Raw genomic sequence first — 14104 nt, 5'->3', positions numbered from 1 at the left:
TCCTTCCTTATTAGACAGTCACTGAATGCCTGAATGCTGGCTATAAAATGAGGGTGTTGGATTAAATGACCTCTAAGTTATCTTGCTCATCTAAAATTCTATAATGCTAGAAAAAAATGCAAATACACTTTTGCATAACAAAATTATTTACATACTTGGATGCAACTCAAACAACCCTCAAAGGGGAATTGGTTAAATAAATTGTGGTACATCTATATAACAGAATACTTTGTAAAATAAAAAAAAATAAAGAGAAAGTTTTCTTTGAACTGATACAGAAAGACCTCCAAGATAAATTACGAAGTTGAAAAAAAAAGCTAGTTACAGAACAGTTTATAGAACAATACTAACTTTTACATAACAGAATGGGGAAAATATCCCATTTTTCTGTATTTTCATACACACTGAACGGCTACAAAAAAAATCTAATAAAAATGGTTACCTGAGGTGAGGAGGGGAGGCAAGAGAGAAAAGAGAATGGATCGGCGCAGGAGTAGGGGCAAGACATTTGAAGTACATATTTCCTATTGCTTTTGAACTATGTGAATGTATTACCTATTTAAAAAGATTCTAAGATATAAATATTTTATAACTAATGGCTTCATCGCGTACCTGAAATGAATCTTAGAAGAGTGAGAATGTGAAATTTCATAGAAATCTTTAACAATAGCAATGATAGCTTGTATTCCCAAAGATAACCTTCTTAAAAGGAACACCAAAGATTTTATAAATTTTAGGTGGTTATCTCCTTCGCATCTTGGGAAGACAAGACAGCACAACCTGGGGACACGGTGGATCCTGATGACGCCAGCAGCGGCAAGAGCAGCAGCTCCTAGTTGTCGAATACACACTTGGGCCAACATACTTTGTTCAACTTTATGCTTTTTATCTCATTTATTCCTCTGAACAACTTCATTTTAGAGATGAGGAAAATGAGAATTAGCGGGGTGAATAAATCTGTCTAGAGATGCTGTTGGGGACTGACAGTATCTGGATCCTATCAAATATTTTTCCGATTCTAAATTATTCACTATAATCAGGTTGTCAAATAACCCTCAGGCTGACAGGGCTTTCCTTCCATGCCCATGATTTTTCCAAGTTGAGAGGGACCATACCCTCTATTCCTTACATTCAAAACAACACTAGAGCTCTCTGGTTTGACCTTGGCATGTGGCCTAGACTCAGGCAGCACTTAACCTTCCAAGCAGTTCAGTGGGCAGGCCATGCCTCATGGAATTCCCAGTCTCCCAGGAAAGTTTCAGGAGGCCCTGCTCAGAGAGGACCAACTTTCAGAAAGACTCAGTTTCCTAGAGATTTGGGAGTTGGTCTGGTGTTGTAATAAAAGCTTATAAAATGCCAACTGTTCACGTTCCATCTCAGTATCCCTAAGATGTCCGAAAGCCCTCTATATTCAGTATTTTCTTTTAATACAAGAGATTCTGAAAGTCAGCAGTGATCTTTTCACAGCCCCGTAACCCAGTCATTTTACATATAAATGTGTCATTTTAATGCACAACTCTCTAGGATAAATACGTCTCCAAATTATACACAAGAAAACAAAAATATAAGTTTTCTCCACAGTGAACACAAGCTAAATTTAAAAACACGCCTTTGTGCAAACTTCTGGCACAATAAACAAGTTACCACAAATTGAAATGATCTTAATCTGAATGTTTGAGGAACTTTTCCTCTTCAGGAATTCTAGAAAAACAAATCATTTGTGTATATTTCTAAGTAAGTAGTCACTGTTATTATATCATTTTTTTAATTCCAAAGGCTCTATTACAGTCGTATCTATATTGGATGAAATTTTGAACTAAGGACTCTCTAAGGTTCCTTCTCTCTTGGAGATACCATGGGTCTAAGCACATTACATGTTTAAGTATATTAACTCATGTCCGCATGCAACCCCTTTAGGAGGCACGTTTTCTTATTGTCCTCATTTACAGATGAGGACACGGAGGTACAGAGATATTGAGTTTTCCAAGATGGCTCAGTTAGCAAACGGTGGAGGTGGGACTGGCGTTCGGCTCCTACCCCTGGGTTAACCGCCTGCAGCAGCAGAAGAGGAAGTGCATGCAGGGGCCGAGAGCTGACAGAAGGAGGCGGAGGCAGAAAGAGCTCGAGGGACATGGCAGCCTTGTTTGGATTAGACGCATATGAACTCATCATATCTTTGAACAATGTCATAACAGCTAACAAATGCGAACACTTACTGGACTTTAAATTTTGTGGGAGTAAATATACATTTAATGCAACTTGCTTAAAAACAATGTTAGTGTTGAACAACAAGATTTAACAGCTCTTGTGACGTCAGTGTATTAGATTATACTTTTCCTACTTTACGTTTTGGGGAGAGTGTGATTTCAATTATTGTAAGTAAAACAGAGTTCTACTACATGCATTAAAAAGAAAAAGGACAGAAATGTTTTTAAGCTTGATTTTCAACAAGCATTACAAACAAGACTTAACTGGAGGGTAAAAATAAAGCACAGCGGAAGCTCTGGAAGTCTGGCATTGTGCTAAAATGTACTGTCCAGAGGAAGACACCGATAAACGGGCCCTAGGTTTTGTTTTTTACAGACATATGAATAGAATAATTTTCAGTAACAAAATCTATTTTATTTACATAGATGTATCTAAGACTAACACATTTTTGGATTTCTTTTGCTTGTTTTCTACACAGTACACCTCATTTTTTGAATTTAATCACCATCTGGAGTCGATAATGGACAAGGCCTATATCTACAGGTAAAGCATAAGTCAGGACACATTGAAGTGGGGAGAAAGCAATGCGACAACATTTTAGGCAGTATTTAGGAAGAATATGACCTCCCTGCTCAAGAAAAGGGGATAATTTCAGATTTTTGCCTATATAAAATATAGGGCTATGTTCTAAAACAGATCTGAATAATTTGAAGTGAGATAAAAGTGTGAAAATCACGTTATATTTTAGAAGAATATAGGACTAAAAAAATAGGAAATAATACCTGCTTCAATTAGAGCAAGTACTGATAAACATGTTCTTTCACACATCGACTTTATATCTCTCTCATGACAGTTCGTTCTAGTCTGAATTTCCTTCCTAGCTGCTCTGAACATCACTGGCACAGAGATACATGGTCACAGTCACAGCGTAAGTCCCACGAGCTTCTCAGGGCGATCCAGTGAACTCAGTGTGGCGTCTGCTATGGGGCTCAAACTGGAGGGGTGCCCCTCAAGGGACGTCTTTCAGAGTTGACTCACACCATCTGTGAAGAGAGAGGAAGGTTTTTTCCTACACTCCGTCAGTCCCAGTGGAGACACCACAGTCGGGAAACGTGATGGCACCATCATCTTATACTGTAGTAATGAGAGTTAACAGTTCACAAATGTAAAGCAAAGAGATTCAGCGGAGACTTTAAGGAAAAGAAAACGTAAGATAGGCCGTATTCCAGAAACAACATGAGTGCTTACTTTGTGTTTATTCTCCTTGTCAGAGTCATTCGAACAACTGGGTACTTGCTGTTTACTCTGCACATTAATGCCTGTATTTATTACTGGGCTTCAAACTATGAAGGAATTGGAACGACTAGATGGGTGTACGATGGTGAAGGAAACAAGTAAGCTTTAATTTTGAAGAAACCTTTTATTGATTCTTCTTAACTTTCCGTTTCAATGTATGAGTTTTCTTAAACCGGTATTTTGGAAGTCATAACCCACAAATAGGCTGTAAAAACTCTTTAGTAGGCGGGTATGTTTTTAAGTGAAAGAGATTAAAGTAGAGGAGAGCAGAATAGAAAATACCAGACTCTGCTGTGCCCAGTAGTAGAGAGAGAGAGAGAGAGAGAGAGAGAGAGTGTGTGTGTGTGTGTGTGTCTGTGTGTGTGTGTGTGTGTGTCTGTGTCCTCGGTTGACGTGGGAAATGCATTTCTAATCTGGGTAATGATCAAATACGTTCAGAAGCCTCTGCTTTAGACAACTGAGTGGTAAGGTAACTTTTAATAACTCCAATGCTGATTGTTAGCAATGAACAATGTTAATTATTTGGAGGGCAGGTGCAGTAGTTAATTAGTTTACCACTGAAGGATTTTATGGTTTTATGAGTCAGCTATAACCACTAACTCAATTAAACACTTAGAGAGTAACAAGGACCATAAATTAAACCTGACAATTAGACATACACGTGTCCCAGGAATAAAGAGATCTTTTGAAAAATTTAGTGCAGCAGAATCAGGACTCCATAATGGCAACTGGGCTATTTAATAGAGAGCTTTCCTTTGGGTGGATACCAGAGCCTGGCGTAAAGTAAACTGCACAGACCTTCTGCTCCAACGAAGTGACATTGAGCATCTTATGCGGCGGTGTCCTTACTGGCAGAGAGCAGGTCCCAGCACGACTTTGAAGGCAGCCCCCAGCAGCCTTGGGAAGGAAAGCAATTACAGGATAGAGCAAAGACACCTCACAAAATTACACACCACCTAGAGTGAGCAGGAGGTGTGTGAGGAATCAGAACAGCATTTTTGGAACTTTTAACCAGAACTGATTTTAAAAATTTAAAGTCAGAAGGCCCACTGATTGGGAAAACACACATACATACACAAACAGACAATATCTATTTATAACCAAACCCATAAGCAATTCCCTTTAGAATGTGGATTAACTTAAGTATGTATTTAGTTTAATATAAGTAACTAATTTATACAGAAAACTGCATGAGGTACCAACTATATGAAACATTGCCTAAAAGTGAGTATGTGATCCAACATCATTAGATGCCTGAGGCTGATAACTGTTTTTATCAAATTAGCAAAATAATATAGAGTTGCATCAGAATGCCTCCAGTGGCGCTATTTCTCTTCTCACACCTGGATGCCTGTCTGCAGCATTTCTAGAGCATACATCTTGTACCCAGTGCCTGGAATATTGTGAAGTGTATAACAAGGACTCAACACATGTCCAGTATTTAACGAAGGCAGGAAGGAAGAGAGAGAGGGAGTGAGGAAAAAAAGAAGAAATGACCAAATCTTTATTATAACAAGAAAGACAGAAATCTCAGGTGCAACCCATAAGAAACTTAAGCTAAAGCGCGCTCATATTTCAGGATTCTAATTCCGGCTATAGTGCAGACTGGAGATCCCAAGTGGCCCCTCAATAAGATCAATTACTTGTAATTTTTGTTGTAGTTACTTATGTAATGTAAATAAGATGCATTTCTTAGATAAATTACAGTTACCACAGTTTTGATTGCAGAATTCTCTAGAAAGTAAGAAGAAACTCCAAAGTCTAGAAAACAAAAGTGCGTCCTGAAGCTGGAGTGGAATCGAGTCGTGAGATAGCCATCAAGGAGCAGAAATAGAGAGGATAGCTTTTTTATCGGTAGAAGAAAAAAAAATGGAATAAGAGAACTAAAAAAGAAACTCAATCAGTCAAGAAAAAAGGCAAAAATAAAGAAAACTGTGGGGAGAAATACAGAAAGGCAAGACAAACAGAAAGCACAAAGTAAGATGATAGAAACAACTTAAAATATATCAATAAGCACAATAAAAATTAATACGGAATAAATTCCCCAACTAAGAGAGATTATCAATTAATATTGCTCAAAGTAGGCTTTAAAACAAAAATCATTTTAGGGAAAAAGAAGGTCACCGCATAATGATGAAAGTTTCAATTCACCATCAATATAGCATCCCAATTCTAAATGTCTATGCACCCAATAAAATACTTATAATAAATCAAAGAAATTCTTAAGCAAAAATTAATAGAAGGAAGAGAAATTGGCAAACACATCATCATTGTGTGAGATGTCAACACACACCTCCTGATTGATGGAGCAACCAAAAACAGTTAGTAAAGATACGAAAGGTTGGAGAACCCAATTAACGAGCTTGATTTAATGGATAGAAAGAGAACCTTGCACCCAAGAATTAGAAATCACCCCTTCTTCTTACTCACTCACGGAAAACTTTCAAAAAGTGATCAAAAGCAAGTTTCAGTACATTTCACAGCATTGGTATCAAACAGTTCACGTTCTCTGACTGTAGAGACGAGCATCACCTCATCGGCTCTGTCCTGCGCATTTAGACAGAGGAGTTCCCACTAAAAACCCAAGCTCCAATAATCCTGTTACCAGCTGTCAGGGACAAAGGTTGTCAACCTTACAAAGAAAATGCCTTTAAAAGCAGCATTTTTACATATTTTTCAAATAATTTGCATGTGGTAGTCATTAGTAAACTTACATTTTCCTCACAGTTTTTGAACATCACCTGCCCTTTCATTGCCTCCTGTTACCCTTGAACTTATAAATCGAAAGCATTTTTACTCAACACTTGTGATGGTTTCTGACGACCTATAAATTGAAGGATCCTTATGAGGCCATTGGATTTGTAAACTTTGCCCTAGTTAGAATTAGGCAGCAAAGTGTAGGGCACAAGTGGAGCACTGTGAACATTTAAAATAAGCATCAAGTTTATTACTTTTCCATTAATCCTCGCCAGAATAACAGTGTCTATTCATTTCAATAGAAAACAAGTCGTTTTCACTTATATTGAGTAGATGGCATCCTTCACTCAACTGTGAAATTTAACAAAGAAGAAAAGGGCTTAGCTTGAAAGAAAACATAAGTAGTTAAGGTTATTTGGCACCCAGAAAAGTTCCCAATGTACTTTTGTCCATGTCTATCCTAATTTATTTATTTTCTGACATAAATTTCCCACTGTGCACAGACCTCTTAGCAAATCCCTAGCCCCAATCCCTAACCCATAGATCCTCAAAGGAAAGAGTAAAAAAGCAAGCGAGGCTATCATGGGACTCATGACTAGATGGGGTGAGGAAGAAATCTGAATTACCATACCTTAGTGCTAGGGAAATTCAGAATAACTTACCCTTTCATTTTACACAAGAAGATGGTGAGACCTGGGGAGATGAAAGTATTTACTCAGGGTCACATCATTCAACACATATTATTACGCTCCTGTTGTGCCAGCTCCGTAAACATGTGTGCTTGTGGAGCTTGTCTTCCAATGAGACTGTTCTCCCCCATACTCAGTGCTTATAGTGATAAATTTGCAGAACCCCAGAACTAAGATTGATTGGGATAGTTAAGAAGGTCCACACATAAAATATTGAATGGGGTATTTTTAAAAGTTGTATGTCCCACTACACATCCACCACAATGGCTAAAATTAAACAGACTGACAGGGCCGGCCCCAGTGGCACAGCGGTTAAGTTTGCATGTTCCACTTCAGCAGCCTGAGGTTCGCTGGTCTGGATCCTGGGTGCACACCTACACACTGCTTGGCAAGCCATGCTGTGGCAGGCATCCCACATATATAGTAGAGGAAGATGGGCACAGATGTTAGCTCAGAGCCAGTCTTCCTCAGCAAAAAGAGGAGGATTGGTGGCAGATGTTAGCTCAGGGCTAATCTTCCTCAAAAAACAAGACTGACAATACCAAGCGTTGGGGTAAGAATACAGAGCAACTCTCATACATTGTTGGGGGAGTGATAAATGGTACAACTGCTTTGGGAAAAGATCTGACAGTTTCTTTTGCAACTAAATATACACCTACCTTACAAACAAAAATTCCAAGCCTAAATATTTACCCAAGAGAAATAGAAATATATGTCTATTAAAAAACTAATATAAGTATTTCCACAGAATATCTTTTCATAATAACCGAAAACTTGAGACAGCTTATGTGTTCACCCATAGGAAAACAGGTAAACTGTACCAGGTTCATACATTGGATACTACTCAGCAATAAAATGGAATAAACTACTGATACACACAGCAACACGGATAAATCTCAAAAACATTATTCTGGGTGAAAGCCATCTTACACAAAAGCATATGTATGTGGGGGCCAGCCCAGTGGCCTAGTGGTTAAGTTTGCCGTGCTCCACTTTGGCAGCCTGGGTTCAGATCCCAGGCATGGACCTACACTGCTCATCCAGCCATGCTGTGGTGGCATCCCATATACAAAATAGAGGAAGATTGGCACAGATGTTAGCTCAGAGTGAATCTTCTGCAGCAAAAAAAAAAATAAAATAAAATAAAGTGTACCTATCTGGGGTCAGGAATTGACTTGGGAAAGGGCATGAGACAACTTTCCAGAGTGACAAGTGATGGAAATGTTCTGTCTTGATAGGTGTTTGGGTTACGCAGGTGTAGGCATTTATCGAAATTCATCAAATAGTATACTTAAGATTTGTGCTTTTATTGTATGTTCAAATTTTAAAATAGAAATATTGAAGTTATTTAGTATATATACATTCTGAAGCACTGTGTTTAGGAGGAATTGTCTTACTGTCTGGAAATTACTTTGAAATGCATCCAAAAAATAAAATGGATTGATGGTTGGAAAAATGGAGGAGATAGAGTAAAATGTTCATGGCAGAATCTAGGTGGCAGATAAATGGGTGTTCACTGTAGAAGTCTTTCGATTTTCCTGCTTGTTTGAAATTTTTCATAACAAAATGTTAGGGGAAAATTTCATGTCATGTTTGTTTCACAGAGGAAGAATTTCTATTTCCATGCTAGATATTTTTTATGGTTTTATGTCAGATTCTGCCTGATTGCTTTAACTCAGAGCTGCATATATACAGCCTGTTAGATAGTTCATGTATTAAATCAGGCAGATAGAATCTCCTTGAAAATATCTGCCTGGGGTGTAAATATTAGAGGTGGACACACTTCACTAATTAAGCTAATCCTAGAGAATCAATAAGATGCCATCTAATTAAATTACAAATCTTACTTTTGGTTGTGCATGTCTGAGTGTAAGACATGGCTGAGAAAGAATCCCAAAATAAACCTCAAAGCATCAGGGCAGAAAACTTCCAATTAACGCAGCAGATGATTTCCTACACAGAAAAGTAGCTCAAGGCCAGCCCTTCGGATTTGGAAAATCAACGCCAAAGTTTCACATGTGATTGTTGTTTTTTAGCATCCATAATGAGAAGATGAAAGACAGTCATTCCTACGTTTGCCCCCGTTACCATGACAGTGACTTTGGAGGGAAAAGTCATCCCAGCTCTTGTAGTGGAGTTGGCCAGTGGGGAGAGAATCCAGTCCCTGTCCTACTCCTGGGCAGTATGGGGTTCAGCACATTTCCTTAATTTAAAGGGACCCACAGGTCCAGGACCTGTGTCCAAAATAAATCAGGTAATAGGAAGTTATAAATTGGAATTTGAAAAGTTAAAATGCAATTCAAAAAATTAATTCCGCACTTCTTCAAGGCGGTCCTCCTGGACATCAAGTTCCCTATCATATTCGTAAGTCCAAGGAAGCCTGCTGGAATGGGAATATTTTTATTCTCTTGGCACAGTGGTTTCCAACCCCACCAAAGTGTTAATTATTTTTCTGTTCCTATATCCACCAGGTTAAAAAAAAAAACTCACGTCATTCAAAAGATATTGAATTTCAAAATGAGTGATTTCTCTCCAGATCTGTTTTTATATGAATACTGACTTCAGCTGCGGTTAGTTTCTCTCTTTGTACACCTCAGCTTCCTACTAGTTGAAGATCTGAAAATTGCACAGTATTTTCACAAGAAAAAAACGCTCTTCTTCAAAGATTAGTACACAATTACTTAAAGTCCTAGTGCTTAGGTGGCACATCCAGCCAAGAAATAAAAGCCTGACTAGGTCAGGATTCTGTAAAAAGTGCTGCTTTTCTGCATCTACACTGTATATAGACTAGCTAGTTGGGACCCACTAAATCCAAATACCTCTCTTGGACAATATCTGGAGGTGTTCTCTGTATACAGGGCATTTTTCTTTAAGGACTCGGTGGGAATGCCTGATCCAGACCATGTTATCAGAGCTCTATGGAATATGCCAAATAGTATATCTAATCATGCACAAATATATATACACATAGCGGGGTTGTAATACCCACTTCCACTCCCACCTACTATGGACTCCATGAAACCTGTAGCCAAATGTCACCAAGTGAATTTTGTGTGTTCTCTCCTAATCTTTATCATATTCTTCTGTTGCCCTGGTTCCTGATTCTCCTCATATCTGACTATAATGATCTCAGTTTCTTCATTTGCAATTGCTCAAAGTGAAGCACAGAATCTTTATCAAGTATATTTCTGAGCATACCTTGTTTTCTACAATACTAAATTTCTAGATAAATTACCTATTACACCTGAGAGTAGTTTCCCTTTGTTTTTTTTTTTACTGAGGAAGTTTCGCCCTGAGTTAACATCTGTTGCCAATCTTCCTCTACTTTGTATGTGGGCCACAGCCACAGCATGACCACTGATGACTGGTATAGGTCTGCACCCAGGAACTGAATCTGGGCGGCTGAAGCACAGCACACTGAACTTAACCACTAGGCCATGGGGCCAGCTCCAAGCAGCTTCCCTTTGCAGATGGAGTTCACTTCTCCTCCACCTCTCCTGTGGTTTACAAATTCAATAATGTAACAAGACATGGGTAGAAAAGAGAAAGAGGATACATGCCTGTTCTAGTTTCCATCAGTAAAAGCAACTGCATCTAAACTATCAAAGGCTTTCTGCATAAATAGCCTTGATGGCTATAATATTGCTCATAAATCACCAGTGTGGTAATTTAAAGAAGGCCTCAAATTCTTTTCTCCTCTTCTCACTGAGCGGTGGATTCAAACATGCCTTCCCTTGAATCTGGGCTGGATCTAGTGACTTGCTTGACAAATACAATGTGTCAGGAGATTAAGACTTCTGAGTTATAAGAAGCCTTACAGCTACTACCAGGGCTGCTACTGCTCTGGGGGAAACCAGCCACCACGTAAGAGGTCCATCCACCCAGGGCTGCCATGCTGTGAGGAAGCCAAGCTGGTCATATCGAAAGGCTGAATGAGAAGAGAGACAGACCCAACCAGCCTCAGCTGTTCCAGCCATTCCAGCCCAGGTTCAGACATGTGAGAGAAGAAGACACTTTGGGCATTCTGAGCAGACATAACGCGGAGAACAGAGGAACCCAGTCCACAGTTAGAATCAAAGCCCCAGACATTTGGCCTCAATCAACTCTTCCCAGCTATCTCCAGCCGTTCAAGTCATCCCAGGGCCAACTCAGCATGGAGCATGGATGAGCCATCTCTGCTGGGCTTTGCACAAATTCCTGAGCCACAAAATTAAGAGCCTAATAAAATAGTTGTTGTTTTATACCACTAAATTTTGGAGTGATTTGTTTTACAGTAAGAGATAAGTGGACTAGCTAGTGAACACCCTTCCTTGGGTTTGTTTAGTCATTTTACACAATGTTTATCAAAAAGTTTACATTAGTTTGCATAGTACCTGCCAATGCTGCTTATGAAAAGAAAACCTTGATGATGAGCAAGTGTGTTATAATTTAGTAGTAATCTATACTCTCAAACATGGTGGTATTTTAATATTATGGTAAAAAGCAAAATATATATCTTCTCTTTTCACAGGTATCTGAGATGTTATTATTGGGCAGTTCGAACTTTGATTACCATTGGGGGCCTTCCAGAACCACAAACTACATTTGAAATTGTTTTTCAACTATTGAACTTTTTTTCGGGAGTGTTTGTCTTCTCCAGCTTAATTGGTCAGGTAAATTGAGATGTGAATCCCGAGATAGAATGCTGTCACTTTTGAGAGGCTGATAAGTCTTGATAAACTCTACAGAGGGGAAATCAAAATCCATCTGGTGCTTTTTTTTTTTTTTACTAACTTTCATCTATTTTGATGGATTTGAAGAGGATGTGAATGGGTCAACATCGCCTTTCAATTTTTAGGCCATTAAATCTACCAGAAAACCCGTCCTCAACGGGCATCAGGTTAGACTCCCAAAATCCAAGTTACTCAGTTAACTTCTTACTTGGAGTTTCCTGAAAACCTTTAAAAGCTCTCTTCTTTACCTGAACTTTAACTCTTGTCATAAAATCCCCGAGTTGAAATCGACTTCAGAGGTCGTTTAAACTAGAGGCCACCAAACGCCCTCTAAATTCATTTAATTAATAAATCACTAGCTCATGAGTGTTTATTATGGCCTCTCCTTGTTCTTATTCTCAAGGAATCACAGTCTAGTAACAAAGAAAAACAAATACACAAATGACTCTATTCCAGGGTACTTGGCATTTGCAAAGGATAGAGCCCAATATCTTTGTGAATTCCCAGATTCACAAGAAATAAAAAGCTCAACAGCACAGCATCTTCAGAAGTTATACTTCCATTGAAGGTACTTTATATACTACCTGTTTGAGAACAGAACAACCGTATTGAGATTTGTGTACTGGGTAAAGAGTTACACAAAATCACAAAATGATTATTCCCACTATAATGGTTGGTTCCTACTCACTGCATTCACAATTGTATGAATAAAACCCATGCTTTAACAAAATTTATCAAGAAAAACTATTCTTTATAACACTTGAAGCTGATCACAAATAGTCAAAACTCAAATCCTACATCCATGAATGTCATGGGTCTGCTGTCCAGGGTGAGTATCAGAGGAGAGTTTGAAAGCTCTGTGTTAGTTCAGAAGAGGGAAGCTTCCCAGGAGGTTTCCTGGAGGAGAAGGCATTTGAACCATCTTTAAAAACCAGATAGGATTCAGCAGTTAGATAGGTAGTTCAATCAATCAGAAACAGTGTGTGAAAGATGGCAATGACAAAGCACAAGACATGTTTGAGGAAATAGAAAGATTACCAGAAGGACTGGAGTGAAGGATGCTTTAAATAAGGTTAGAGATGTATGTAGGGACAAGATATTTTAAGGGATCTGAATGTTAAAGGAAAGATGTTGACTTCATCCTAACGGCAATGGGAAGTGGGCCAGGGGAGCATTTTGAATAAAGAAGAGATTCAAGGAAGAGTAATTAAAATATACTATGAATGGGAGGGGGTAATACTGTTTTAAAATATAGGTTTTATTATTATTTAGGTATGTTGAGGCCAACAGATTAGGATACGATTGGCATTGAAAAGATGGTTTGTTATACAAACAGATCCAAGAGGAGGGGTCACGCCATGCCAAGGGGGACACGTGAGGAAGCGCCAGGGAGGGAACGGGTGAAGCAGGGTACTCGGGCTTAGGACTGGTTTGTTTGGATAATTTCAGCAGGCTCTAGCAGCTTTCTCTAGTCATCTAGTACCCTGGGGTGACTGGGGCAGGTGGACAGTGTCCAGGAATGTGGGGCCCAATAAAGAAGGTTCTGGATTGGTGGGTTTGCATATGAAAGGTGCGCTCCCCATATGGTTGTTTGCCACCTCCAGGAATCAGCTAACTCTGGGAGGGACGGTTCCAGGTATCAAATCATCAACACACAGAAAATAAAAACAATGGTTAATACAGATACCCAGGGGTATGGCAACTCCAGCCTGAGCACGGTAATGGAGCGGAGAGAGGTGCTGTAAAAGAAACGTTATTTAGAAAATATTTAAGTCTGGGAAGATGAATGCAAAGCAGTTAGAAACTGAAAGCGTAAAGATCATAATCTTAATGGCTGGGGAGATCCCATGAACAATGGCTGAAAGTAGGAAGCTGGTTCAGAGAGAAATGCAATTCAAATTAATTTGAATATAAACAGCAAAAATCCCATTATTTCATAATTTCTCATACAGTTTGTGTGAGGCAGCCACATCACGTTCAATGTTCTCTCAGTTCTGCAGATGAGGAACCTCCAGTTTAAAGAGATTGAGGCATCCTTAATTCATGCGTGTAATCCATACAGTCCTATGATAGAGCCATATAATACAATATTGATAATAATAGGAAAATCTAAGATGTGTTTAGCCTTACTGGGTCCAAGGCAATTCTCACAAGACTAAAAAACTATGTCTAGCTCCAGTCCAATTCTCTTGCCACTCCAAGTGTCATCTTTGGAGCAGTGGCGGAAATACCCCTTGGGAAATTCAGAACTCAGGCCTTACCCCAGACCTGCTGAGTCAGAATCTACATTTTAACCAGATCTTCCGGTGACTCACATGCACAGGAAAGTTTGAGAAATGCTGCTGTGTACACCACACCACACCTGCCTTTGCATTGAATTTGACGTTCCAACAGGAACAGGAAAAATATCAAGCCACTGAAAATGTGACCCTAGAGCCCAAAAGAGGGACTGAGGCGGGAGAAAAAGACTGTGCCTTAAACTCTCACGTTGAAGAAAAGAGG

General features: G+C 39.0%; 1 protein-coding gene and 1 long non-coding RNA gene across 2 annotated transcripts in view; one reads left to right on the top strand and one right to left on the bottom strand.

The window, feature by feature from the left end:
- The window catches only part of CNGB3 (cyclic nucleotide gated channel subunit beta 3), a 128580-nt gene that overhangs the window by 69672 nt on the left and 44804 nt on the right, over window positions 1-14104 (top strand). The window contains exons 9-11 of the mRNA XM_046642578.1: window positions 2687-2751; window positions 3480-3602; window positions 11401-11542. Of these exons, the coding sequence (XP_046498534.1) occupies window positions 2687-2751; window positions 3480-3602; window positions 11401-11542 (330 nt within the window). The remainder of the gene's footprint in view (window positions 1-2686; window positions 2752-3479; window positions 3603-11400; window positions 11543-14104) is intronic.
- LOC124228227 (uncharacterized) overlaps window positions 2261-14104 on the bottom strand; it is a 64905-nt gene continuing 53061 nt past the window's right edge. The window contains exons 4-5 of the long non-coding RNA XR_006885664.1: window positions 4303-4401; window positions 2261-3251 (exon numbers count right to left, since the gene is read on the bottom strand). This is a non-coding gene — a long non-coding RNA (uncharacterized LOC124228227). The remainder of the gene's footprint in view (window positions 3252-4302; window positions 4402-14104) is intronic.

The sequence above is a fragment of the Equus quagga genome, chromosome 16 (assembly GCF_021613505.1).
Source record: "Equus quagga isolate Etosha38 chromosome 16, UCLA_HA_Equagga_1.0, whole genome shotgun sequence".
NCBI classification, from domain to species: domain Eukaryota; kingdom Metazoa; phylum Chordata; class Mammalia; order Perissodactyla; family Equidae; genus Equus; species Equus quagga.
Note: the sequence above shows the minus strand (reverse complement) of the source record. Positions and strands in the feature narration are given on the sequence as shown.